The 25,663-nt window shown below is 56.5% G+C and overlaps 2 protein-coding genes across 5 annotated transcripts in view; both read right to left on the bottom strand.

Moving 5' to 3' along the window:
* LGR6 (leucine rich repeat containing G protein-coupled receptor 6) overlaps window positions 1–4,420 on the bottom strand; it is a 137,606-nt gene extending 133,186 nt beyond the window's left edge. The window contains exon 1 of one of the 2 annotated variants that reach the window (XM_040535507.1): window positions 3,740–4,420. In XM_040535507.1, the coding sequence (XP_040391441.1) occupies window positions 3,740–3,933 (194 nt within the window). In that variant the 5' untranslated portion in view covers window positions 3,934–4,420. The remainder of the gene's footprint in view (window positions 1–3,739) is intronic. The other variant, XM_040535506.1, reaches the window with a different exon arrangement.
* A 5,398-nt stretch (window positions 4,421–9,818) lies between these two features.
* LOC121059098 (receptor-type tyrosine-protein phosphatase V-like) overlaps window positions 9,819–25,663 on the bottom strand; it is a 39,591-nt gene continuing 23,746 nt past the window's right edge. For 2 of the 3 annotated variants that reach the window (XM_040535484.1, XM_040535485.1), the window contains exons 22-40: window positions 23,592–23,659; window positions 23,278–23,401; window positions 22,931–22,978; window positions 22,388–22,481; window positions 21,415–21,505; window positions 21,062–21,138; window positions 20,117–20,251; window positions 19,471–19,593; window positions 18,894–19,054; window positions 18,128–18,263; window positions 17,491–17,570; window positions 16,795–16,882; window positions 16,223–16,313; window positions 15,483–15,559; window positions 15,024–15,158; window positions 14,379–14,501; window positions 13,719–13,876; window positions 12,689–12,824; window positions 9,819–10,321 (exon numbers count right to left, since the gene is read on the bottom strand). In XM_040535484.1, the coding sequence (XP_040391418.1) occupies window positions 10,262–10,321; window positions 12,689–12,824; window positions 13,719–13,876; window positions 14,379–14,501; window positions 15,024–15,158; window positions 15,483–15,559; window positions 16,223–16,313; window positions 16,795–16,882; window positions 17,491–17,570; window positions 18,128–18,263; window positions 18,894–19,054; window positions 19,471–19,593; window positions 20,117–20,251; window positions 21,062–21,138; window positions 21,415–21,505; window positions 22,388–22,481; window positions 22,931–22,978; window positions 23,278–23,401; window positions 23,592–23,659 (2,005 nt within the window). In that variant the 3' untranslated portion in view covers window positions 9,819–10,261. Of the gene's footprint in view, window positions 10,322–12,688; window positions 12,825–13,718; window positions 13,877–14,378; window positions 14,502–15,023; window positions 15,159–15,482; window positions 15,560–16,222; window positions 16,314–16,794; window positions 16,883–17,490; window positions 17,571–18,127; window positions 18,264–18,893; window positions 19,055–19,470; window positions 19,594–20,116; window positions 20,252–20,619; window positions 20,725–21,061; window positions 21,139–21,414; window positions 21,506–22,387; window positions 22,482–22,930; window positions 22,979–23,277; window positions 23,402–23,591; window positions 23,660–25,663 lie in introns of those variants that run through there. The other variant, XM_040535486.1, reaches the window with a different exon arrangement.

A 25,663-nucleotide genomic window follows, 5' to 3' on the forward strand; every position in this document is an offset into this window, starting at 1 on the left:
ACCCTTCACCCCCCAGCATTGCCCCCAGTCCCTCTCACCAGGGGCTGCAAGGGAGCAGAGGGGACCAAGATGCCATCCCAGGGGACCAGGCTGCCATCCCAGGGTTCAGGATGTCGTCCCAGGGGACAAGATGCCATCCCAGGGCTATGGGGCCACGCTGTGCTGAGCACCTTCCCCCAGCCAAGCCCCGTCCCCAGCAGCAGGTGACAGGCACGGGGACAACCACGTACCCAGGGGCCAACCTCCCCCAGCCCATGCGACATGGCACTTGCACACCCCAGGGAATCAGAGGTGGGTTTGCTCACCCAGGTCATGCACAGGGGCTGCAGCAGTGCCAGGCATCAAAGCCAAGCTAATTCTGCCAGTGCTGAGCAGATATTCCTGTTTTCCCCAGTTAGCTGACACCAGCCTCCTCAGTGCCTCTTTGTGCAGCCTCCTGTGCTGCACGGGAGCCTTCCCCTCGCAGCTCCAGCCTCCTGTGCTCTCTGCTTGCTGCTGTCCTCCCTGAGATCCCCCACCAGCCCCAGCAGTGACTCCCCTACGCACGGTGCTGCCCAGGGCGGGCAGAGCTGTGATATTTGGCACGCTGCTGCCAGGACGTGCTGACACGCCAGCTAAAGCTCTGCTCTCCTCTCTGAATTGCTCAGATCTTTTCGGTCGATGCAGCCTGTAGGGTCTCTGGCTGTAGCTGGATAGAACAGTGCTGAACCTCAGCATTTCTTGGCCAGGCAAAGACCCAGTTCACCCCCAAGCTCCTCACGTCCTGAGGATGCCGTCAGCAGCCCCCAGGTGACGAGGCAGAGAGGATGGTCTGTGCTGCTACAGCAAAATGGGCTGCTAGAGCTAGAGCAAGCCCTGAGCAATATAGATCATGGGTTCCTGTCACCTAAGAGAGCCAAGCCCCAGCTGGGCTGGCTGCCTGGGCCCTCTGCAAGAAGTCACCAGCAGACCCAGGTGCCTACTGGAAAGGTCCCCGTGGGAAGAGGTGACCTGTTTCTCTCCCATCGCCCTGACCACAGCTGCGAGCTCACCACTGAGCCCTCCTGTGGAAAAGTTTGTGTTCGGATGGCTGATCCCACCTGGAGAATCCCAGGCTCAGGCACAGGGAGGTGCCCGAATGAGCAAGGACAGGGTTCTTGGGGAGAGACAGGCACCGCGGAGACACAGCGCTGTCAGGACAGGGCATGAACACGAGCTCATTAGTGGTGAGGCAGTGTCTAATCAGAGGTTATTACCCTTTATTTTGCACCCAATGGAGCCCTGCTCTTTACAGAAAGGAGTACCCACAGTTTGCTCAGAAGGCAGGGCACGGAGCAAAGGAGCTGTAAAGCCGTGGGTGCAGCTGCCCTTCTGCTCCGGGTTCCTCCTTGACATTACAGGGCTTGCTTTTCAGCACTTGCAGCTCTCCAAAAAATCTAAGCATTCCTTTACATATCTGAGTGTGGATTTACAACCTGAATTTACATGAAGAGCTTAGATCTCTCTTGAAGACCCACAGTTCCAACAAAACTTATGCTGATTTGCTTTGAAAAACCAGCCCTGGCTGCACACCTTGTAACCGAGAAACTAGCCTTACGTGACTTGCTGAAGGTAACCCTAGAAGGCAGTGACAAGCAGGGAGAAAACCCAGTTCTGTTCCCCCAACAATTCCCAGAACATCCTGCCTTCCTCCCTCTGCTACATCTTCACAACTCTTAATTCACAGGCGCTGCTTAAATCACACGGCAAATGTGCTGTGGCTCCCCCAAAAGCCCCAGCCCTAAGGGGAGGAGGAGAACCCTGGACCCTCCGCCACCTCCCTGGCTGGATCCCACGGATTTTGTCCTTGCAGCCCCGCTTTCCCTGCAAGGTGCCGGGCTGGGGAGGCTGCACTGCTGGTGCACCTCCGGCAAACTGCTGTCATTGGCGCCACCCTGTGCGTAAAGCTGGCGGAGGTGCTGCTGCTGGTGCCTGCTGCTGGGCTGCCCCAAAGCCCGGCTCCCAGACCTCTGCCAAAAGCCAAGAGCATCTTTAAGCACCTGCCCGCTGCCACCCCGCACAAGGAGTCTGTACCCTTGTGCATCCCCGTTCTGATACTGTGCTCAGGGCAAATGTGGCGATGAGAGCAGCTTAGCTCCAGCTGGCCCTTGGTTCGTGCTCCAGGGGCTCCCAGGCTGCTGGGGCTCATCTCTCTGCAGAGATGGGGGCACCACAGCCGCTGGGAGTCGGATCTGCAAACTGGGAGCAGGTCCCTGCCGTGGCTGTGGTTTGTCCTCGCAGGAGCAGGGGGGCTGCAAAGCTCTGCAGCCTCCCCTGCTTGCAGCCCTCGTGTTGTCAGCCACCTCCACCAGGACATGCTCAAGAGCTGCAGTGACTTTTCACTCGGAGGCAGATGGCTCCAAATTTAGCCCCAGGGGGTGTGCAGTGCAATACCTCTATGCAGCGCACACCTCGTGTGACAAGTGCTCCGTGGTTTGCGCTCCCACGGAAATGCAGCTTGCATTACACAGCTCTCTCATCTTTCATGCTCTCCAGTGAAAATCATCCTGTCCTGTCTTATTTCTTTCTCAGCTGGCCCAACACAGTACATAAAGCGATGTCCTCAGGCAAGAAGGACAGGCAGAGCTCTTATCCAGCCATGGCAGCTTTGACCTGGCTTTGAAAAGCCCTTCTTGAACCACTTAGGCTGCTTGGCTTTACCAGCAAAGTAACTGCATCCCAGGACAAGCCAGGAACATCAGAGCCACACAGTCTGCACGCCACGCCTGGGCACTTGCCCCTTCTCAGCACAACGAGCACAAACCCAGCACTGCCTGGGGGCTACAGGTTGTCCTGCACGATCTGGTACAAAAAAACGGCTGCTTTGCTGCATCCCTGGCTGGGAAAGGCAAGGAAGGACCTCAGCAGCCTGCTGCTGCGCAGCTGAGGACAGCCCTGCAGCCCTTTCTGCTCAGCAAAAAGCCAAGCATCCTCCCCAGGGCATGCCAGGGCCAACCTGTCTCCATGAGACAGACGGATTTCTTCTCCTGGTCAAAGCCTGGGATCGTCCTGGGGAGTCCCTTGCTCACCCTGGGGATATCCTCAGCCACCGCTGAGTCTGATGGCACCAGTGAGACCATCGCCGGGGCTAGAAAGGGACCCATCAGTCCCTGTGGTAGTGTAACCCTTTGGGGTATTAATACCAGAGAGGATGGGAAGCATTCAGACAATTAGGAACTTTTAATTCAAACCAGAGAGGGGGGAAGAAAAAAAAAAACCACCAAAAATCCTACATCTCTTATAGGACTTTAATATTCATTTTAAAGAGGCAACTTGGACACTGCTGGTGGCCAGCCCAACCCAAACCCCAAAAGCCATGAGTTATCACGGCTATTGAAATGTTTGACAGAAGGATCCCAGAGCAGTTTGCAGTAATTGCTCAGTATAAATACTCCATTATGCTCTCAGACAATCAGAATCTACCCAACAAATCAGCTCCTCTGATCCACTGTAATCAAGAAGCAAAGCATGCATAACATCGCAATATAAACAGCGTTTGCAGAGGGGCGCGGGGAGGAGGGGGAGCTGCCTTAGCTTGGCAGGTCCTGGAGTAATAGCTGCCTTTTTTTTTTTTTTCTGTTTTGTTTTGTTTCTAATTTCCAGGGGAAATTTAATTTCAGGAAAAAGTGGCGCAAAGCTCCGAGCCGGAGGAAAACCGCAGCTGACGAAGGGGTCCGGAGAAAGACCCGAGGCGAAAGGAAGAGCGAAGGGCTGTACTTACAGGTACGCCGTGAGGGGGCTGAGGCTGGCAGGCACCTCCGGCAGCCCCAGCTCGGAGCAATCCACCGAGAGCATGACCCCATCCTCCTCGCAGTGGCACTGGGCTGGGCATGAGGGCGCCGCACCTGGCTCCGCAGCCACCGCTTGGAAGCGGGCAGAGGAGGCCAGGAGGACGCCCCAGAAGAGCTGCTCCATCCTCACCGGGCTGCAGCAGTGGGGAGCGTGCGAGGAGCCGCGGGCTCACCCTGTCCCCAGGTTGGGCTGCACCCAGGGGAGCTCCCAGGTCCCTCACTGGCAGCGGGCACCGTGCCTCCCGCGGTTCGGAGAGGAGTAAGGATGCAGCCAGGGAAGGGAAGGCATTGTTGAATGATCTTGGTTATTGGGTTTCAAGGGCTGGGCAGGGGCGTGAGACACTCCAATGGGAGGAGTTAAACTTTCTACTCTTTCCCTCTCTCTCTCTCTTAGAGCTGGCAGGAATTTCATTCAAAGGGAAGAAAGGAGAAAAAAAAAAAAAAAGAAGAAAAAAAAAAGAAAAAGAAACCTCAACAAATAAAGACCTGTTCATAGCTCCGGGACCTGTGCTTGTTTTGTAACAATGTTTTTGTGAGATAGCAGGGCAGGGGAAGGCAAAGCTGGCTCCGGCAGGGCAGAGGAGCATAAATAGGAGTACCCAACCAGCACTTCAAGGGCTCCAGACTTTGGGACGCTGAAATATAACCCCAGATAAAGGACTCTGTGTCTGCGCTGGCTGCTAAACCCAGCTGCAACAGGAAAGTCAGGGTGCAGCTGGGAGAAGGGCGCAGGAGCTGCCAGGGAGCTGTTTGCTGGGAGCTGCCGTGCCCAAGGCTGCAGGGCTGTCTGTCCGTCCGTCCGTCCGACCTCGCTCCCCTCTCACTGTCTCCATCCCTGGGCAGGGGATGGGTGGGAGATGCAAGGGATGGAGCAGCAGTGTCAGGGTGCTGAGCTCGACAGGGGCCTCTGCAGGGCACTCTCCAGGTAAATGGGATGCGGTGCTGATGCTGGTCCATGGCTGGGTCCAGCATCGCCCGGATCCAGCTGGGGTATGAGCTGTGTTAGTGGCAGCAACATGTTCACCCCAAGAGCTCTTTCTAGCCTTAGGTAAAGTGGTCAGGGGTGAAAACAGCAATAGTCCGTGGAGTGGGGGCTTGCAGCCAGGGTCCCAGGGTGTCCTGCAGCTCCCCACAGGGCCATGCAATGCCTGCAGGGCCACCGGTTGTGCACCTGGGCTCCCTCCGTGCCGGTGAATTCCTCCTTCTGCCTCTCCTCGAGCCATGCCTGGAAGATGGGCATGGGGCACAGGCAGAGAAAGAGGGACCCAGGTGTGGGTGGCTGCAAAGTGCACCCACTGTGGCCGTGCCACGGTAAGATGCCACATGGCTGAAGCACGTACTGGGAGGTGTTTTTCACAGCCCTGCTTCCTGTGAATGCACTTTTTATTCAGACAAAAGTGATTTTCTCAGGACAAATGAGATGAGAGTTATATGGGGTCAGGTCTGCAAAATGGGAGGCTTAAAAAGCTCCAGCTAGCCCAGGCCTGGGGGTGTGCTCACTCCTGTGTGAGACTTGTGACCAAAGTGGATATTTCTTCTGAAAAGGTCTGCTCCAAATCGAGCTCAGGGTTTGGGGCTGATGCACAGACCCTGGCCGAGGGCTCCTGCCCTGGGTGATGCAGGACCTGAAGCTATTTCATTTGTGAAATCCATTCAGATCCTGCAGTCTCCGGGCTGAAAACCTACCAGTGCTGAAGTCAGTGGAAACTTTGTCATGGAGTGCAGAGAAGTGAGTATTTTCGTACAGGAGCAGGAACTGATTTAATTAGAATTAAGCCACTTCCATGGCAGGCAGTTCTGGAGATGTCATTAATTAAACATCGTCGATGTATTTTGACAGCTCCAAATTTAAAACACTGCCAGCTGGATGGAGGGGTCCCAGTGGGTGGATGGGAAGCCCTAAGAGAGAGGTTCCTCCCTGGGTCCGCTGACAACCCTTCCTCCAGCCCTGATGCGGGGCTTTAGCACGGCCTGAAATGGATGGATTTGCTCTGACAGCAGCCAGGAATTTGGTGTAAATCTGGAGAAAGCATCAGGCCTATCACTCTGCTCCTGGCTGCAATTGCAGCTTTTATCTACGATTTCCCCATCTCTTTTTCTTGGGTAGCCTAAGCAGCCAGACCCGGTCTGCACCGCGAGCCCCTGACAATTTCTCGGTCAGTGAATTCTCCTTGGGGATGCAGGGCTCTGGCTGAGCGCACTATTAATAGAGCTCTTAAAAAATCACATTGAAGAGATTCCTATTGAAAAGTGCCATTCTGCTGAAACAGAGCCATTTCCTCAGGAAGGCATTGACTGCAATGAAATTTTTCACATTGTTTTTGGAGCAACACAGCCTGAATTTGGAGGGCTTTGCCCTGCATGTCACACTTTGCTCCAACTTTTCTGTTTGCTTTCTATTCCAGCTCAGTTGTGGTGCTTCATTTCCTTGTCTCATTTCTTTGAGACCCGCTAATAGACATTAATATTTGAAGTGTTCATTTATTCCAGCGTGTCGCCTGGTTCCTGGCAAAATGAAGAGTCTGGACGTGGAGTTGTTTGGACCGGAGAGCTTCCATGTTTCCATGGCAAACTTGGAATTCCCAATAGGTCCCTCCGGGGTGGAAGTGTTGCTTTTCAGCCAGTTCTCACTGAATCTGAAGTTCGCTGTGAGTAATGCAGGCTGTACCGTGCCCTGGTTGAAGGCACTGGGAGCTCCAGACCCAGCTTCTCCCTGTTCGTGTGAGTGGAAGTTTTCCTGCAAGGCTCACACGTGTTTGTGTGTTGTCCTCTAGTGGCAGGCTGCGGTCTGGGGAGCGGAGATGAGCTCTGCTCTGCAGCAAGCAGGGCAGCACTACCTGCTAGCCGAGCTGCTTCTGAGCATCCCTTCGCCCAGCCCAGCTCCCCTAAACGCTCGCTGCACCCCTGCTCCCGGACACCTGCTTCCAGAGCTGAGACTCCGGGACCAAACACCAGCATTTGTGGCCAAGCGTGACCTTAGGTGTGGTACCTCTGGGTGGCAGGTGACATCCCGGCTGGTATTTCTCCTGTTGCCTCCACTGTGCATGGCTAACAAGTCTTCCTACAGCTTGCTTAAGAGCAGGGAAAAAAAAAAAATCTTGGAAAAATTTAGAGCATAGCCTCAGCGTGTAATGAGGTCCAGCCAGTGTGAGTTACTGCAAGCACAATTATTGCCTGTGCTCGGCAGGTCTGCAAGGGCCACGTTATTCACTCCTGCACCAACCTGAGGAGGTCTGGCTCCAATCTAAGCCTTGGACCCGAGGGGAGCTGGGTGTCCTGGCAGCACTGCTGGCAGAATCCTCTCTGTGGCCCCGCCAGACAAGCTCTGGGCTGTGCACTGTGGCTGCCAAGGCTTGTTAGAGTTGTCGAAGTTTCCAGGCTAATGAAGTTCATTCCCTGTTATTTTAGGGGGTTCGGGATTCACCCTAGCAGAATCCCAGTTTAGCTGTTGATCTCTGGGGAAAACTGTCCCTGCTGCAGAGCACAAGGGTGCTGGCTGCTTTTCACTTCTGCTCGCCTGGCTGTGAGTGATGGCAGCTGCTGATGGGAGAGGATGCTGGAGATCCTGGGGAGGGATGAGCTGCAACCCTGGGGCTCGCTGATGCTGGTGTGGCTCAGGTAGAAAGGGAACGAGCAGCGGGCATCCCCATGGCACGGGTAGATGGGGCAGCCACAGCCTGGTGCCAGGTCCTTCATTTCATGGAGGTGCTCAGCTTGGGAAGGGCTCCCTGGGCTCCCTGGGGTCGGAGCTGTTGGTGCGCTGAGGGAAGATGCCTCGGGTCTCTCTGTGCTCTGTGGAGGGAGCGGGGAACAGGGGAGAGCCTAGGGCAGAGCAGCAGCATCAGTGAACGGAGAAATGGGACCAAAGATCTGCGGGACCCCAGCTCCCATGGCTGCGGGTCCCCAGGAGATGCATGGGGCGAGTGGCCCTGCTTTCCTCGCTTGGTCCAGGGAGCAGGGAGGGGGCCCAAACAGCCCCGGCCCTGCTCATCTGCAGGGTCCCAGCCTCTGCACAGGGGTTGGTGGAGCAGGGTGGTGGCTGGATACTGCCAGGCTGGGGCAGGCTCGATACGAAGAACAACACGGCTCGGTCCAGAACGCGCTGGGCGGCCGGAGCTGGAGGCTTGTTTTGTTTTACTGTCTTGTTGTCTCTCTCTCCCCCTCTGGGTTTCGTGGCTCTGAGCTGCAGGGCTGGAAAATTATTCATCCAAACCGCAGCTCCCACGACACCCTCTGCAAGCATCTGTGGCTCCAGCCTCTGCTGCAGCAGTGGGTGGGAGGTTGTAAATTCATCACCGCCACCGGGTCGGCCTCCTGCTAGACAGGACGTGAGGCACAGGGCAGCGGACTGTGCCACATTTGCAACCAGACCGAACCCACCGGGTGAAACTTGCGGGACGGTTCCCTGCTACGTGCCCATCCCGTCGGTGACGAGGTCCCTTCACAGCCCGTGCGTTGGCTGCAGCCGTCTGCAGGTTCGCCTTGGCTCAGGGCAAGCTCCGCATTGTGCTAGCCAGATGCGAGGGCTGTGGGATCGCTTGCTCCTGGATTTCTGGAAGCTCTGCAGGCAGCAACCTCTCCCCCAACGTGGCTTTCACTCGCTTCTTCGCATCTTGGAGCCAGCACACCTGTAACCACATGTGACAGGCCCTGGGTCGGTGCATCAGCCCTGCCTCGCTGTGTCCCCGTGCCCTGGGGCTGGGACTGCCACCTCTGTGCACGGGCACACAGGATACCCACCAGCATTTCCCAAGGGGCTGTAGAAAGGTCCTGGTGCCACAGCCCACCCGGCAGGGCAGACGGATGGTGCTGTGCTGCACTGAGCCCTGCCGGGTGGGAGGTGGCGTGGGGCAGGTGCCAGCAGAGCTCACCCTGCCTTACTCCTGAGCTGTCCTGCGGGGACGTTGTGCTCCTCGCCGCAGAAGGCAAGTGCCCAAAGCAGGCCCTGGGGACGCAGCACCATAATGAGGCCTCTGCCCTCTCCAGTGCCACAACTGGTACAGCCAGAGCCAGTCCCTCTCCACGGGGAATATGGCTTTGAGCAAAGCCCCGGGCAGAATGACTCTGCAAGCCGCAGGGTAGCTCTGATTGCAGAAAAACAGGAGAGGACGGGGAGTTCCTGCCCCTCCTTAACCTTGGCAGCTGCAAACATTTCCAAACAGCAGCTGGATCCATGGAATTCCTCATGGAATGAGGAAGTATTGGGTTTACATGGTGAGATTTTGGTAGGAGGGTGGGGAAGGCTGCAGGAGCTGCCCCAGGTCGGTAAGAGCCGGCTCCAAAAGCTGACTCCAAAAGGGCCCTGCACTAACCAAAGCCGAGCCATCAAGTGGTGCTGGCTGTGCCTCTGCGACAGCATATTTAAGAAAGGATAAAAAACACTGCACAGCAGCTGGGTGAGAGGAGTGAGAAACAGCCCTGCAGACACCAGCTCCGTGAAGGCAGAGCAGGAGGATGTGACCCAGGCACCGGAGCAGATTCCTCCCCATGGGGAGGACACTGGTGAAGGAGGGTGTCCCTCCGCAGCCCATGGAAGATCACGTCGGAGCAGATGCCCACACTGTGGCTCTCTGCAGCCTGTGGAGGACCCCGCGTGGCAGCCGGTGGATGTGGCAGATCCCACGCAGGAGCAGCTTGTCAGTTTCTGGAGTAGCAGCCAAAGCTGTGCAGCGAGCCACTGGGCTGCCAGCTGCTTGCCAGCAGCTTTGAGCTCATCCTCAGCTCCTGGGAGCCAGCAGGTTCATAATCTCAAGTCCAGCTTTCATCAGAAACTGGGTCTTCTTGTTAAGAGGCATTGCCTCAGTACCAGGAGCAGAGAAGAGCAAGCAGAAGCTGCTGTGAGCCATGGGCAGCAATGTCTGGACTGGCCAAGGGCACCTGGTCCATTGCCTGTGGCCTGCCTTGCCAGGGACACTGGTGCCCTTTTGGGAATGGGTGCTGTGCTGCAGGAGGGGAAAGTCTGGGCCTCACCAGGACCCCAGGAAAGCAAACCCACCCTTACAAGCACGCTCCTTCTTAGGGCTTTTTATTGTTTGTACCTAACGCTGATCGATCAGCCGCCACGAGCCTGCTCCCACTGCCCACATCAGTGTTGGAGACCTCAGCACGCCCCGTGCCCATGGGCAGCCCCTCTTGTGCCGAGTGCAGTTGCGTTAACAAACCTTCCAGGCACCAGGAATCCCAGCAAAGCGGCCAAACCAGGGAGCATCCCACCCAGCCCCTGGTTGTGTCTGCACTGAGGGGCTGCAGCAGGGCAGGACAACGCTGCCCGAGTCTGCTCAGGAGACCTCATGTCTCTGCGGACACCGTGCAGGACGCAGCGGTGGTGGTGGCACCGGGGTGGGTCCCCTCTCGCTGCAGGACCCCCGCTGTGCTCTCACCCCAGCTCCTGGCTCCAGCCAGGACCCTGCAGGGGTGGAGGGCAGGATGGTGCCGGGATGTGCCAAGTGGTGTCAGGGCTGCTTCTGAGCGATGATGTCCCGCATGCAGGTGTACAGGAACATGTACTGGTCCTGAGAAAGAGAAAGGGGTTCTGGAGTCAGGTCTCTGATGGAGGCCTCCTATTTGCAGAACTAGCTCTGCAATCTGCCTCTAAAGGCCCTACAATTATTTTGTGATGGAGATTAGCCAGCAGTGTCTGATGGTAGAGCAGGATTCACTGTCCCAAACGGTCCGCATTTGTCCTGTGTCACCAGAGCTACCCAGAAAGGAAGAATCAGGCCTGGAGCTGCAGTTACACCATATTTGTTTTCTTCTGCTTCACCATCCCCACTCATAAAACCTGAAGGCAAATTGCACTGAGGTGTGAGAGGAACAACGGCGCCTGACCTCCTCAATCTGCACATCTGTGGCTTCTGGATGTGCCGCAGGGTTTGCACCCAAACCACAGCTGCAGAGCAACTCCAGCACTGCTGCAGGGTAGCACATGGGGAGAGCTCTGCCTTCTTGGTGTGCACAAGGTCTGGCAGTGACCTGAGGTGAGGAGGGAAGGCCTATGGGCAGGATTGTCCCTCGGTGGTTGTCCCAGCAAAATGGACTGAAGGGCTGACCAGGGTAGACCTCTGCAAGCGCCCAGTCTGGGTCATTTTAGTCTAGTTACATTATTGTTCTGTTTTTAAGATCAGCAAAATGATCCGTCAGCACCTAACGTAGGCCCAGAGAGCTCTATTCCATTGCAGATTTGGTAAATACTCTGTACAAACACCAGACTGCTCCAACAAAATGCCAAGCTCCAAAGCGCCCTGGGGCGAAGGTGCTGGGCATTGCAGGGCTGGCTGGGGACTGACCCCTGGCAGGGCTTCGGGAAAGGTAAGTCAGGTTGTGCTCAGTGCTCACGCTGAAGGGCAGGGCCAGCCAGCAAATGTGGGCTGCAATCACATGGTAGCCAGAAAGGGGGATTAGGGACCTGACAGAGGGGCCCCCGAGCAGCTTGCTAATGCACTGGCTGAGCTGCAAGTCACGAGGAGCCTCCCTCCCCGCCGGCGGTGGGTTTAGTCCCACTGCACGACCAGGAAAGCCACAGATCACACAATGGCTGTGATTCCAGGTCACCAGAGCATGTTTTCAATGAGCCCGGCCCGATTGTGAAATCCGGAGTGACAACCCCGCGCTGCCTTCAGACCAGGCACACTCGCTGCCTGGCGAAAGGCAGGGGCACGTCCCCAGAGACCTGCACCATGCTGGGGCTGAGGGTGCTCCAGCACCCATGGGGCAATCACTCAAAGGTTCATTTTCCCCCTCGTTTGGCTTCTAAACCCAACCACATCAGCCGATGCCTGGGTGTGACAGCGGTGTACCCCTGCTGGAGAGAAAGGCAGCGTCCTGGCAGACCCTGTGGTGACGGACGAGGCTGGCACGGGGCTGGAGGCCAGAGCCCTGCCTAGCCCCTCCTGGCCAGAACAGGGTGTGCTGGGATTGGAACAAGCACTGCCCGCAGCGAGGTGGGGAAGCTGCTGCCTCTGCTGCCCCCACGCCATGGGGCAGTGGCGTTTGATGGGCACTTGCTGTGCGTTTATGGGCACATTGTGTCTCCGCTTGGCAAGAGCACGGCTGAAATACAAAGGAGCTCTGAGGCTGGGGCAACAGAGGCCTTGCCCTCCTCCGGCTCCCACCATGCGCATGGTTCACATTAATTAAGAATGCGATTAGCTGGTCGCAGGCGGCTCTGCAGCTGGGAAGCCCTGGAGAGATCTGCCCCAGTTCTGCCGCCTCCCGTGGGGAGGGTTCCCAGGGATGCTGCAGCAGCACACACAGCGGCTGCAGCAAAAGGAAGCGCTACCAGAGGGCATCTGTGCCGCCAGCACCCATCAGGAACGGCACGCATGGGGCTGGGAGGCTGGGCTGGCATGGCACGGCATGGCATGGCTAAGCACGGTATGGCACAGCACAGCACGGCACGGCACGGCTGCAGCACCATCAGACACTGCCCCAGCCCTGTGGCTCTTGTGGCTGCAGGGCAGCTGGAAATGCAGCAAGGTGTCCCACCGACCTCCTCCAGGCAGGAAAGTGGGAATGTGGCAGAAAAAAAGCAGATTGCAGGTGTCTGTGCTGACAGCCGTGTGCAGGGACCGAGGGCAGGTTCGTCACGTAGGGTCAAACCAGTGCTTCGTGTTTTCCAGGGCGGGACAGGAAGAGCAGTTTGCATTTATCAGGAGCTCACATACAATTTAACCTATGCTAACTCCAAAACTGAAGAGATTGCAAGCCCTCCCCTGGGAAGAGGCAGCACCCTTAGCCCTCGGTGGCTGGCAGAGCCACAGGGTGGGCAAAGCAGGGAGTAAAGCCCCGCGTAGCCCAGGCAGGGATGTGGGACCCCGGGGGCACCTTGGCACCAACGTCCCCTTCTGCCCAGCCCGCCGCCCTCCCTCCTTCCCACCTACCAGCGTGGGGGTCATGAGGCAGCAGCTTCTCGTCAGCTGGAGGGTCACCCCGTAGACATCCACGACCCTCTCCGTTTTCATCTGGTGCAAGAGGCAATCCAGGGAGATCAGCGTCCCCATTTGGCTCACGCCACCGCTGCAAGGGACAAGGGAGGATCACTGCAGGCGCCAGGCCAAGAGGTCAGAGGCCCCATGAGAAAATGCACAGCAGCTGGCTCTGGTGGGGCAGGGGGGGTCTGTGAGAACTGGTGTGGGTGACAGGGAGCTCTGCACTGACCAGCGGTCCCAACGGTGCCACCGAAGGAGCCTGGAGGCACAGCCCACCCTGCCCTGCCGAGCTATGCATCCCTCACCTGGGCCAGCCCTGCTAACATGTCATCTGCTGCTGTCCCTGGCCACAAGCAGAGGAGGTCAGGGCTGCTCCCAAGGTCCCAGCAGCCAGCCCGGGGGTGGCCTGGGCACCTCAACCCAGGAGTGCCTGCTCAGTCCATGCTTGTCCCTGGCCCAGCCCTGTTTGCCTTCCTTATCCCATGTGGATCTTCATGTGAGCTTCCCTGGCTCTTATGGATCTACACTATCAAAATGCCCCAGAACGTTGAGGCTGTTGGTGGGGGGCAGAGACTTGCTGGTGGCTGTGCCAAGGTGCTGTGGGTACCTGCTCCTAGGAGCTGCCCATGGATGGAGAGAGAATGGGATGAAAGAACGATGGGGAGAGACTATCAGAGAGCGTAGCGATAGGACAAGGGGTAATGGCTTTAAACAAAAAGAGGGTAGATTTAGATTAGGCATTAGGAAGAACGTCAAAAAGGAATTAGGAAGAAATTCTGTCTTATGAGGGCGGTGAGACCCTGTCTCAGGCTGCCCAGAGGAGCTGTGGGTGCCCTGTCCCTGGCAGTGCCCAAGGCCAGGCTGGATGGGGCTTGGGGGAGCCTGTGCTGGTGGGAGGGGTCCCTGCCCATGGCAGGGGGTTGGACTGATCTGTAAGGTCCCTTCCAACCCAATCATTTCCTGGTTCTACAATTCCATGTACCTGCAGTGCAGAAGGAGAGGACCAGCTCTCTTGCGGCTGGGCGCGCACCGTCTGACTGCAGCGAGGAGCTCCGCCAGGCCCTGGACATCTGGCTGCTTTGTGCTGCTCCAGAGCGTGTACAGGAACTGTTGCACCTGCCTCTCCTTTCCTTTCTTCTCCTGGGGAGACACAAAGAGCTGACATGGCTGTCGGGGAGGGATGGGAGAGTTTGGATGCAGAGGAGCCCCAGATGTTCAGTCCTTAGGATGCCAGATGCTTTCTTGAGCTTCTGTAATGCTGTCCTAGGAGTCCCTGTTGGGGCACTGCCCATCACCTGCACTGTGGGTACAGTGCCCAGGGGAATTGCTCTCCTTCCCCTGGCACCTTGACCTGCAGCTTGTGAGGGAAACTGAGATCTGTGGGAGTTTGCAAGAGGGTCGGAAAGACCTTTTGGTAAGGGGTGGGAAAGCCTCCAAGACCTCTCCCGTGCATCTCCTATGTCTGCCTGGCAGATGTCCTGCAGGCTGCAATCGAGACTCCCTCCCACATTCATGGGCAGCTGGCACTCTGCTCTGGCAGCTCAGCGAAGTCTCCGCAGATCTCTCAGCCCCTGTCCCTCCAGACCTGTTGGCTAGCAGTGAGAAATGTCCCAGGCAGTGGGGAAGCCCCACGGACACATACGTGTTTCACTTTGAGCTGGGTACACCTCCATCCCGAGACAGGCTTCTCGGTGCCACACTGGATGGTCAGCATCTTTGTGCAGAGAGAGTCTCCTTCCAGGGGCCAGCACGCGTCAGCTGGGACCTGTGTGCAAGAAGTTTGGCTTCGTGTTGTTGGTGGCCGTACTGCAGACCATTCACCATCTCAAGGGGCTGTGATGGAGCTGGACCGAGACCTCACCAAAAATCCCTCCATGCCAGTTCATCCCCCAGCTAAAACCCAGAGGAGTTTTGGAAAAACCAGCGGACTGCAGCCAGGTTCCCCGTTAGCACAGCGGTGTTTGGCAGTGAGACTCAGCTCAGCAAATGCTCTCCAGCTTGGCTGGACAGAGGCAGGAGCTGCTGTCCATGGGTGCCTTGGGGATGCAGCTTTAAGAGACCAAGGATCTGATGTTGGGCAGCAAAGAGCCTCCCTCCTGTGACAGGCTGTGGAAGCATTTTGAAAGAGGAAAGGTTGAGCATCAACCAAGCTGGCTCTGCAGTAGGCTTCAGGATAAAAGAAGTGCCCCTTTAGAAAAGACAGCCCAAGTTTTGGAGCTCCTCCGGCTTCCAGTTCTGTTAAATAGATCCCTGTTCTGCCAAGGAGCAGGTGGGCACAGTGTCTTACCTCCCCCTTCTCCTGCCACGGCAGAAGCGTTAGGATGGTCTGAACGTCCTGTTCCCACACCAGGGTCCAGAAGTCCTCCATGGTCAGCTTGTCAGGCCCCTGCACAGCCAGATAGTCTCTGCTGGAGCTGCAGCCCTGGGTGGGGAATGAGAACATCACTCTCCAGCTGGAGAAGGTGGTACAGGAACCCGGGCAGCCTGGGCAACTGAGGGAGAGGCCAGGAAAAGAAGGGAAGTTCAGCATGTCAGGAGGAAAGGGGAGAGGAAGAAGCCCCGAGGGAGGGAAACGGGGACAGCCCAAACTGGGCAGAGCCCCAGGAGGGAGGCAAGACTCATCCTTCATCCCCACAGACCCCTCTGGTCCATAAGAGCTCCGCACACAGGGTCAAAACGGCAGTGGGGAGCAGGGGCTGGATGCAGAGAGGGGAGCACCTCCTGTTGCGGGGTGGACACGACTCACCGGGATGCGCCACGCCTGCAGGAGGCCTGAGAAAGGGCCCTGTTCCAGCAGGGAGAACTTCACCCTGGAGCGATCATCTGCAAGAGATGTGGGCGATGGAGGGAGCCAGCGCAGCCTCATGCTCGCACAGCTCCTGCAAGCAGCCGCACAACTCCAGCCCCCCATTCACCACCTCTCTGCAAAGATCCCCCCTCTGTGGTGCTCTTGTCCAGCTTGCGGGTGCTGGTCCTCAAAACACAGCCTCAGAGCTTCTCCTGGAGATGCTGATCCTTTTCTATCCCAACGCCCTTCTCCAAGGAGGTGCATGCAGTGCATGCAGCTTGCTCGGTGTCTTGTCCAGTGGAGATCTGCATATCTCTATGGATGGAGATGCTGTGGACACTCTGGGCCCCTGTTCCAGTTTTTGGCCGTCTTCATGGGATTTTTTTCCCCTTGTACTGAGTTGGAATATCCTGCGTCTTCCAAATCATCCCTGTTGCCTCTTGTCCTTCCATGGTGCACCCAGGAGGACTGCATCTTCTCTGTGCCCTCCCAGCAGGCAGTTGAAGGCAGCAATGTGACCTCCCCTTTGCTTTCTCTCCTCGAGGCTCAACAACCTCGCCTCAACCTCAGTCCCATACAACACACGCTCCAGCCCCCAGCCACCTTGGTAGCCTTCTGGTGGACCCACTCCAGCATGTCAAAGTGCTTTCTTGCACTGTGAGGCATGGCAAGAGGGTGCGAGGTGTCACAGCACTTACATGGCAGGATGCTGGCAGAGGGCCGTGTCTGCTGGTTGCCTGAAGATGGTGTTGCAGAGCTGGCTTCCTCCTTGACGACCTCTAGGAGGGTCTGAGTGAAAGAGAGTGGTGGAAGCAGCGAGCAGAGGAGGCTCAGGAAGATCTGGGGACTCCTGAGGACACCCAGCCTCAGCAGCAGGGTGCTTACAGCTGCCCATGCAGAGGCAGGTAAACTACGGGACCACCCAGCCAAGGCTCAGTGGGGTGGGCTGCCAGGTCTGCTCCACACTGTCTGCATCTCTCTATAGGAGAGCGGTGTTCCCGTAGATCCCTACCCTGCATGGGGTCTGGGAAGGAGGGGTCACGGATGGATCCTGCTCGGTGCAGGACATGTGAGGGGGCTGGGGATGCAGTGCCATGGAGAGGGGAACTCTGCCAGGAGAGCCAGGCATAGGGAAACTGGGGTACGGGACCCACCGAGGAGGCACTTCTAGGGTGTCCCCCAGTCTGAGAAGCTGCTTATGCTCCCCAAGTCCCCACAGTGTGTGTGGCTGTGGCAGGGCTCCCCGCACCTTCCCCAGGACAGCGCTCACCTCATACTCCCTCAGGAAGCCCGTGTTAGACTTGGCTGCATTCTGGGCGTAGTGCTGTGCAAAGCTTTTCAGCGGGATGGGGCAGGACCTGAGGAGAGAAACTGGTGGTAAGGGGGAGGCTGAACAAGCGCAGAATTACCCAGGCTGTGTCTGCAGGAGCTGGGCAGGGCTGTGGGCAGACCTCCACCCCTCTTGTGGCTCTCCAGCCCCTTTCTGACGGGTCTCAGCTGTAGCACAGCCCAGAGCCCATTGCCAACACGCAGCATAGGCAAGAGCATCCTCTTTTGAACGAGGTAGGAGAGAATTTGGCCATACAGATAAATAGGTCACCTCCAGAAGTAGGCTCAGAAACAGGGTAGGGGGGCAAAGCCCTGACCTGCTCCCACCCCCGGGAGCTCTGCAGCTCTTTGGCACAGCCCCTGAGACTGACACTGAAGGGAAGGAGGATGCGGTCCCCCAAACCCTCGCAGTGTGCCCTGTGTCTCACACTGCTCTAGGCTGGGCTCCCTGTGCTGCAGGGAGCAACCAGCCCCAGGCTGACTCCCCTCAAAACACCGGGTGGGATGGCTGGTGGGACTTCCCTGTCCTTCTGTCCTGGGATCAAGGCCCAGACTGAGCTCAGGATCCCAGCTTGCTGCCTGGAGGGGCTGTGGGTTGGGGGGGAGAAACGGCAGGCGAAATGCAGCAGGCCCTTACGTCTCTGTCCCTGATAAACCCAGGAGTGGTTCCTCCAAGATCTTGTCCAGGATACAGCTGTGCAGGAAAATATACTGGGACTGGAAGGCAAAAGCAGACAGCAATGTATGGCAATCCTGCACCGTGCAGACACCATGAAGGGGGGTGTGGTACCCAGTGGGCAGGGTATGTCCTATGTTCATGCCCCCAAACCCCTCGGTTAGTTCAATCTCAGAGCCCCTGTACCCCTCCCCTGTCTTGAAGGTTAGTACTGACACCTTATCCCAGCCCTGAGGTCTTGAAATAGTAGCTGGGGTGCGGGGCATCACAGGTCAATGGCCTGGTGTGGGTCAAGAAGTGTCTGCAAAGGGCCTGATCCTGTTGCTACGTGCCCTTGGGTGTTGACACAGACTGTGTGCTGCTGCTGTGTGTCTGGCAAGCCAAGAAGCCGCTGGAGAGCCCCATGGAAGGGCAATTTTCACTCCAGCTGAGCTGGCCCTGGGAGATATCACTGCTTTGAGCAGCACCATGACACAGCCACAGGCTGGAGACCAGTTGGGGTGATGGGACCAGCCCACCAGCACATCTGTCTGCCAGCCCTGATGGCTTTTATGCCACAAAGCAACGGGTTTGGGGGAAGAGGGAGCAGAGCTCTTACCAGCGTCTGAATCATCTGGTAGCGGTTCATCCGCAAGGTGTAAACCACACCAAAGGTGTCCACCAACTTCTCCTGCTTCATCTGCTGCAGCAGCCGGTCCAAGGCGATGAAGGTACCACTGCGGCCCACCCCAGCACTGGGAGCACAGACAGCAAGGCTTAAGCATTGCCTTATCCTATGGCTGATGAGCTTCCCCTCAATGCTAGGCATGTCTCGCCCTGGGGGGGCACCAGCATGACTGAGGGCCTGGGGAGCCGTTGAGACTGCCCTGGGAGTGCTGAGCATCCCCTGGGAATCACAGAATCATGGAATGGTTGGGTTGGAAGGGACCTTAAAGCTCATCTAATTACACCTGCCCCCAGCCCAGGCAGCCCAAATCCCATCCAGCCTGGCCTTGGGCACTGCCATGGGGATGGGGCACCCACAGCTCCTCTGGGCAGCCTGTGCCAGGGCCTCACTGCCCTCATAGTAAAGAATTTCTTTCTAACGTCTAATCTAAATCTACCTAAATCTTTTAATTTAAAACCATTACCCCTTGTCCTACTGTTACACTCCCTGATAAAGGGTCCCTCTCCAAACCAGACGGGATGACAGGCTGTCCTGCAGCCCTGCCATCCCCAGTGCCCAAGCAAGGAGACTCTCTGCAGCCTGTGCGTGCCCTGGATGCTGCCTTCCCTCCCACCTCGTGCACCAGGATGTCCCTGGCCTCCCACACCCTCTCTCACAAGTCATCCCCCGCTGCTATCCCCGCAGTGCTGCGCCTTGCCTGCAGTGCACGAGGGTTGGCCCCGCGTCCTTGGTGCTCTGGATGCGCTCCCGGACCAGCTCCCTGAAGGTCATAATGGACGTCGTGGACTCTGGGATCCCGTGGTCGGGCCAGGCTGTGTAGTGCAGGTGGGACACGTGCCGCTCTGCCCGGAGGCCCTCCTGAAAAAGGGTCGCTGACATTGATCATCAGCATGCACCCCGCAGCCCCAGGAGCATCCCAGGTGGCTTCTGCTGCCCTGTCCTGTCCCCACAGCTCCCTGATGTGGCGAGGCATGTGGAGGTGGCAGAGCTGCCTTTGCCTGCCCTGAAACACATCCTTGAAGCTGCAGGCCAAGTCCCATAGCAGAGACATCAGGGCAGTGGGAAGGAGGGAGCAAGGGTGGGCAGGAGGCGCGATGCGTGTTGGATACGTCCGTGTCACCACGCCTGAGGTGGCAGATTGCTCCCCAGGGGGCTGGGTCTTCTTTGAACCCCACTACTGGCACATAAAGGAAATTCTGCCACCACCGAGGAGAAACCCTGCTGCATCCCATGCAGACCCACAGCCCTCGACGGGGCCCCGGGTCCTTACTCACATGCCACAGCTTGAACTCGCGCATGGTCCACTCGTCAGAGCTGCTCTGTGCCAGCAGGTGGACCCGCACCTGCCCGTAGGAGACCGGGGCAGATTCTGATGGCCAGTAATGATCACAGAGGACCTAGGGCACAGGTAGGACAGGGTCACAACGAGGCCCAGCCTGCCCGTGGGGGTGACCTTGCATCTCCCTGGGAGCATCTGGAGATGTGTGGGGAGCTGGGGCAGATCTGTCGGACCCAGCAGGGGGGTCCTTTTCACACTGGGAGCTTTGCACGGCTCTCCCCCACCTCCCGTTGGCTCCTGCTGAAGAAATGACCTGTGCAGGTCTCATCACCCATGGGAAATGGAGCAGGTCTGTATGAGGCATCTCATCCTGAAGCAATAACTTCAGATGCTGCTGAACTACCTGGGTGAGGTGGGCTGGGGTCCAGCTAAGCTCTACTTCTGCCCGTTCCTCCACCAAGCTAATGCAGAACTGCATACATCCTCCTCTTCCACCCAAGCTGCCTTTTGGAGAAGCTGCAGGCCCGTGCTCACCCCGGAGCCCCACATGTGCAGGGATCCTCAGAGCCCCCAAACCCAGCCCTGGGCTCAGCTCCTGCAGATGGATGCAGGCTCAGCTGAGTGCGGAGGCACACACCTACCCGCCCGTTCTCCATGCACACCGTCAGCATGATGATGTTGCAGACATTCTGCTCCCACACCAGCCTCCAGAAGTCATCTATTGTTTTTTTCAGGGGCCCCTGGGTGACAATGAACTCCTGCTGGGATGTGTAGCCCTGAACAAGAGCCGGAGAGGAGGAGTCAGCAAGTTCCCGAGGCTGGTGGATCCTGGCCTGGGACCAAGTCAGTCCTTAATCTGCCTTTGTTGTAGATGGAGAGATGCCCTCAGCCCGTGTGAGCACAGCTTCCTGGGCAGCTGACTTCAGCAGAAGCTTCGGAAGAAGCTGACTGCACAGGAAACGTGCTGCCCAGCACGTGCTCTACTTCTTTGGAATAGAGACGTGACCCCCCACTTCCCTCCAAGCAGTTCCTCATTCAGCCTAACCAGGGAAAGACAAATCTGGGTCTTCCTTGAGCTCTTCAGCCAGTGGTAGGGTGAGCATGCGAGGTCCCAGACTTCTTTGCCTTTGTCCCGTTGGCACACGCATGCCCCGCGGATTCACACAGCATGCTGCGTGCCCTGCCTGTTACCTGGGGAAAGCTCCCGGATGGGGGATGCTGGCACAGCTCCAGGGTTGTTCAAATGCAGCTGCACAGACCAGAAGGAGAAAGAGCAGACAGACAGATGGGGCAGTAAGCTGGGAGAGGACGGAAAGAGGACAGCGCTCGAGAAGAAAGAAGAAAGCCTTGCCAGTCTCCCCACACTCACTCCTCTGTGTTCACAGCGCTTTGCCATCAAGTGATTGCCATCAACCTCTGCTAGAGGGCAACCATGAATCTCTGCCCAACCTCAGCACTTTGCCAGTCTGCCAGCTGTGGTTCCAGTGGCTCTTGTCCACCGGCCCTCACAGCCTCAGTCAGGGCTGGGTTCTCTGATGGTGCCCTGAGGCCATGTCTCTACGTGGGGAAGGCAAGCGGGCACTCACAGGAATGAAGTTGGCATTGATGTAGTCCGAGTGCGGATCCTCCCCCAGCTGGCTCAACTTGACCCGAGAATGATCATCTGAAAGAGACCACACACGTGGGACCCCAGGCAGCCCTTCCCCAAGACACGGCTGCAATTTCATCCGGGTTACACATCACAAGAAGTCCTTGCAGCTTCTCCAGCCCCATGTAAGCAGCCAGCAGCAAGGCTCTGTGCTCTGCCGGTCTCCCTCCTCCCCAGGGAGCAGGTATCAGGATGCCCTGGGACATGCACAGTCTCTCTGTGGTGTCCATCTGGGACCCATCCCTGAGCAGGGCTCACCCCTGTGAGATGGGGGCAGAAGGCAGCACTTACAGGGCAGCACATGCGGGTATCTGTTCTTGGAGACGTTGGCTGTCAGCTCGGCCTCCACCTTCGGCTGCTCCTTCCCAACTTCCTTCAGCTCCTGTGGGACAAGGAAGAAGCTAAGCGCAACCAGTGGCCTCCAGGTTGCTCCTGGCCAGCCCAGGTGCCTGCCCTGGCCAACGGCTCTGCCTGGTGTTTCATGAGGGAACTGCTCTACGATTTACCCAGGATAGCCTGTGTATTTCAAGCCATTGGTGGCTTTTCCCAGTGCCTTTTCCAACAGCACTGTATTTAGAAAACAAGCCCAGGAACAGGCATGGGGTAAAAAGCCCACCCTGAAGTCAGAAATCTGCTGAGAAGCTCAGAGAATCTCGTGCTGAGGAAATGAAGCACCATCTGCTGTTTCTGCCCAAGCCCTTGCTCAGAAGGACAGGGAAGGGTGATCTGAAGAGGCCTTGAAATCACTGATGGGATTTTACAAAGGTGCTGCTTGCAGAGCAACTCAGAGCCCACTGACATTGGCATTAGGGAAGCTAGCCTGAAATGAATTTCACAGCCTGATCCTGTGGCTCTGACAGTGCCCCTCAAAATCCTTTTGGCTGCAGGCTCTTTTCCTCAACCCTCCAGGTGGATCTCATTGCAATACTGCTCCACTTCCTTGCCTCCAGCCCAGGTCGGGGGCCCTTAGCTTTGCACACCAGCAGCTATGGGCCGTGTTCGTTCACCTCATGTCACAGACAACACGTATGTCTACCAGAACTTGAACAAACCATGTTTTGAGCAAGGGAATTGCCTGATTGCTTGGTCCATCCAGCCTCTGGCTTCCAGGACTGCCCAGCTGAGCGGCCAGGGACGTGGCTTACTGTCCCTGCATCTGCACCCAACAGCTGGGACATGACATCTTCCTTTGAGCCAGGCTGTATTTGAAAGAGCTATCTAGGGGGGAAATTAAGTCCCATCTCTAGCAGGAGTCTCAGCTCACCTCAAACTCCTGGAAAAAAGCGTGGTTACCACTTGCTGTCTTCATCTCATAGTACTGCTTGAAGTTCTGTATGGGAATTGGCCGGTGGACATTTCTGCATGAAATGAAGTCCAGAGGAAAACTTGCCTTAGCTTTTGGGAGGTCTGGCAGGCCTGCCACACAGCCAGAGAGACAGCCCAGCCTCGAGACCTGCGGTACCTGGATGCACACACAGGGGGTGATTTATAGCCCACAGCACTGCCCAGAGAAGCCAGTCCAAGAGCATTGCTAAGACACTAGGAGGGATTTCAGGTTGGTGAGGATATTCTCCTACTGCAGAAGCCATGCAGAGGAGGTGACAATACATTTCCGCTTGCATTGGCTTGGAATGGAGGTGGGCAATAAATGATGGACATGGGAAAGCCTAGGCTTTAAAAAGTAGTGGGAAGGAGAGGACACATAGCTTGTTTTTTCCTGAGTCAAAGCATGAGAAAGGAAGTAGGTGAAGGGCTCTGGCACCTGCCTTGCAAGCAGAGAGGGAAGAGTCCAGTCAGCAGCACTCACCTCAAGCTGTAGGTCACCATTTCCTGGGGCAGGCTGTTCTTCTGTGTTCTGGAAGCAAAACATGAGAGTTGTTACTCTTCCCTGCAGCGCAGGGACTGATGCTGCACGCATACTGTGTGCTGCTGGCTCTCGGAGCACCTGTGAGCAGGAGGCTCACATCAGCTCCCCTCTGCCTGCTGCTTTTGCTTTCTATCTCTCAGGCACAGCTCCAGCTGCTGTGTGTCCTGGTTTCCCCAAAGCTCCTTTTACACCCTCTCACTGCTCTTCCTCCTGGCCTGGCATTTAAGGCTGGGTTTTGCTGAGATTCCCAGCCTGTGCCTGCTGGGTAAGAGATGGCTCATCCTCACCTCCTTGCCCTGAGCTGCCTCCAGTAGACCAGAGCAAAAATGGCTGTGAGTGTCAAGAGAAATCCCACGACAATTCCAGCTATTACTGGCATTGGGAGCGGAGTTGCATCCACACTTTGAGCAGCTGGAATCAAAAAGAGGAAAAATTGACAGAAGTAGGAGCCAGTGAATGACTACATTTACTCTGTTTATTACATTTACTACAGCCCATGAGCTCCCTCTTGCTTGCCATTAGCTGGTTGTTAATTCTCTCCACCTGCATAGCCGGGTAGGGAAGAGGACAGAGCAGCTGTGGGATAATGTACCCATCTTACCTGAAAATGTGGTGAATGACACTGCAGGGGCCACTGGGTCGTACTTGGTGAAGGCAGCGATGCTGAACCTAGGGCAAAGTGGAGTCATGCATCAGGGGCAGCCAGCAGCAGGCAGAGCCAAGGGTAAGGGCCAGCTGCCTCTGTGTTGGAAGAGGCTGGTTTTCCGGGATGGGATTTAATGGGATTTAGGGGATGTATTGAAATGGTCTTTCCTCCCTTCTCTGCCTCGCGGACAAGTCTGTTATGCTTGGGAGAATGTCAGAAAATGTCAGAAAGTGCAAATAGGGAACAGCTCTCCTCCAAGGCATTACCTGCAGACAGGCGGTGAGCTGTGCTCGCTTACTGGGTAGAAAGAGGGAAAGTCAGTGGCAGGTGGGGAGGATGGAGGTGGGCTCAGTCACAGTCTCAGCTCATGCCAACCCATTAATTCCTGGGAGAGATGAGTCTGGTGACTTTGAAACAGGGGCACCTCAGCTGGTGGGGCTGAGCCCTGACCCAGACCATACAGAGCATGGAGCTGGCTGGGGCCTCCTGCTCCCTGTGGAGATCTGCCCTACATCCTCCTCCTCCGAGCAGTGCACACACCGGGCCTCACAGTGCCCTGCAGAGCTGAATTCCTTCTCCTCCTAGTGCGTAACCTGGAAGAGCAGGTCCTCTGGTACCCTAAATGCAAGGCAGGGCTTCCAAACATAGCTTTGGATTTTAGCAGCCTAGGGTTTGCAGAGTCCAGGATGAGCTCCCTCTGGCAACATCCCAGACCTGGCTTCTGGGAGCAAAGATCTCTTTGGAAACTGGGCCTGCAGATGCTGTGGTATGAGATAAGGGTTTGTGGATAAATAACTCACTGAAAGATAGGAAAGAAGGGTTGGCTTACAGAGCAGAAACAGGCTGCCAGTGGTATCTGCTTTTCACCACACTGCTAATGATTAACTGGTAAAACAATAGGGAGGATATATGTTATTTAGGGAAGCCAAAATGAAAGTGATGATAAGTACATATTACTCAATGACAGTAGGTGGTGTAATGACACCGTAACAGAGCTGCTCCCTTACCGAAAGTGGATGTTGGAGGGAAAATGGCAACTGGGCAGCGTGAAGGTGGATATACACACAGGCTGGGACAGTGTTTGGGGAGCAGAGGGGTCTCCTGCTGTGTTTGTGCTGTTGTTAAACTACCGTCGAGGCTGCTGGCAGCTAGGAGACAGGGTCTGGCAGATCTTGGTCTGAGCCAGTGCCCTGGCAGCCCTCAGACGCACAGCAGTGCTGGCTGGAGCAGAAAGCCAGACCCGAGGCTGCAGGGGTTAAGCAGCAAGGTTTGCTGAGCCATGCCTGAGGGTGAGTGGGCAGGAACAATAGCAAGAAGGAAAAACAGATGGGCAATCAATCTCAAACCTTCTCAATCAATTGGATGCTATCCCATGCCTGCTCTGGGATGCAATACCTCAACACCTGCATGGGCACGGGATGGGAATGCAGGATCATTCAATTATCCTGCCAGGCATGATAATACCTTGCCTCAAGAGAGCTGAGAACAGCTGTTAGCTCTTGACATCCTGCTGTGGGTGGGATTTCCAAGGGAATGGCTCTCTTGAAAATCCCTTTTGTTCTCCTCTGCCACCCACCTGACTCAGCTCTGTGCTGACAGCGACCTTTATTCTTTGCCAGAGCTGGCCCAAACAGGGCGCTTGAGTCCCTGTTTGGTAACACGTGTACATCTCAAATGGCTCCAATTTAAGTTTTTTTGTGTAAGCGTGGAGCCTGCACATAACAGAATTAGAAAGAGAAGCAGAAGAAAATAAGAAAGGCAGGAGAGCCAGCAGGTCCCAACCTGGCTCCAGGGACCTGGACTCCACTCACCCCAAACTTAAGGGCAGATCTAAGCCTCCGCATTTTACCCATATGAGAATGTGAGACTCTCTTGTCATGCACACACTCTCTCAAGTTATTCCTCTCTCTTTTCCCAAAGCTCTGAGACTTCTGTCATTATTCAGCCATCCTTGCTATATGTTCCTTTAAACTGGAGAGGGACAATCTTCTAGATTCTGGAGGACCCTTTGTCAGGAGTGCCTGGAA

This window comes from Cygnus olor, chromosome 24 (genome assembly GCF_009769625.2).
Source record: "Cygnus olor isolate bCygOlo1 chromosome 24, bCygOlo1.pri.v2, whole genome shotgun sequence".
NCBI classification, from domain to species: Eukaryota; Metazoa; Chordata; class Aves; order Anseriformes; family Anatidae; genus Cygnus; species Cygnus olor.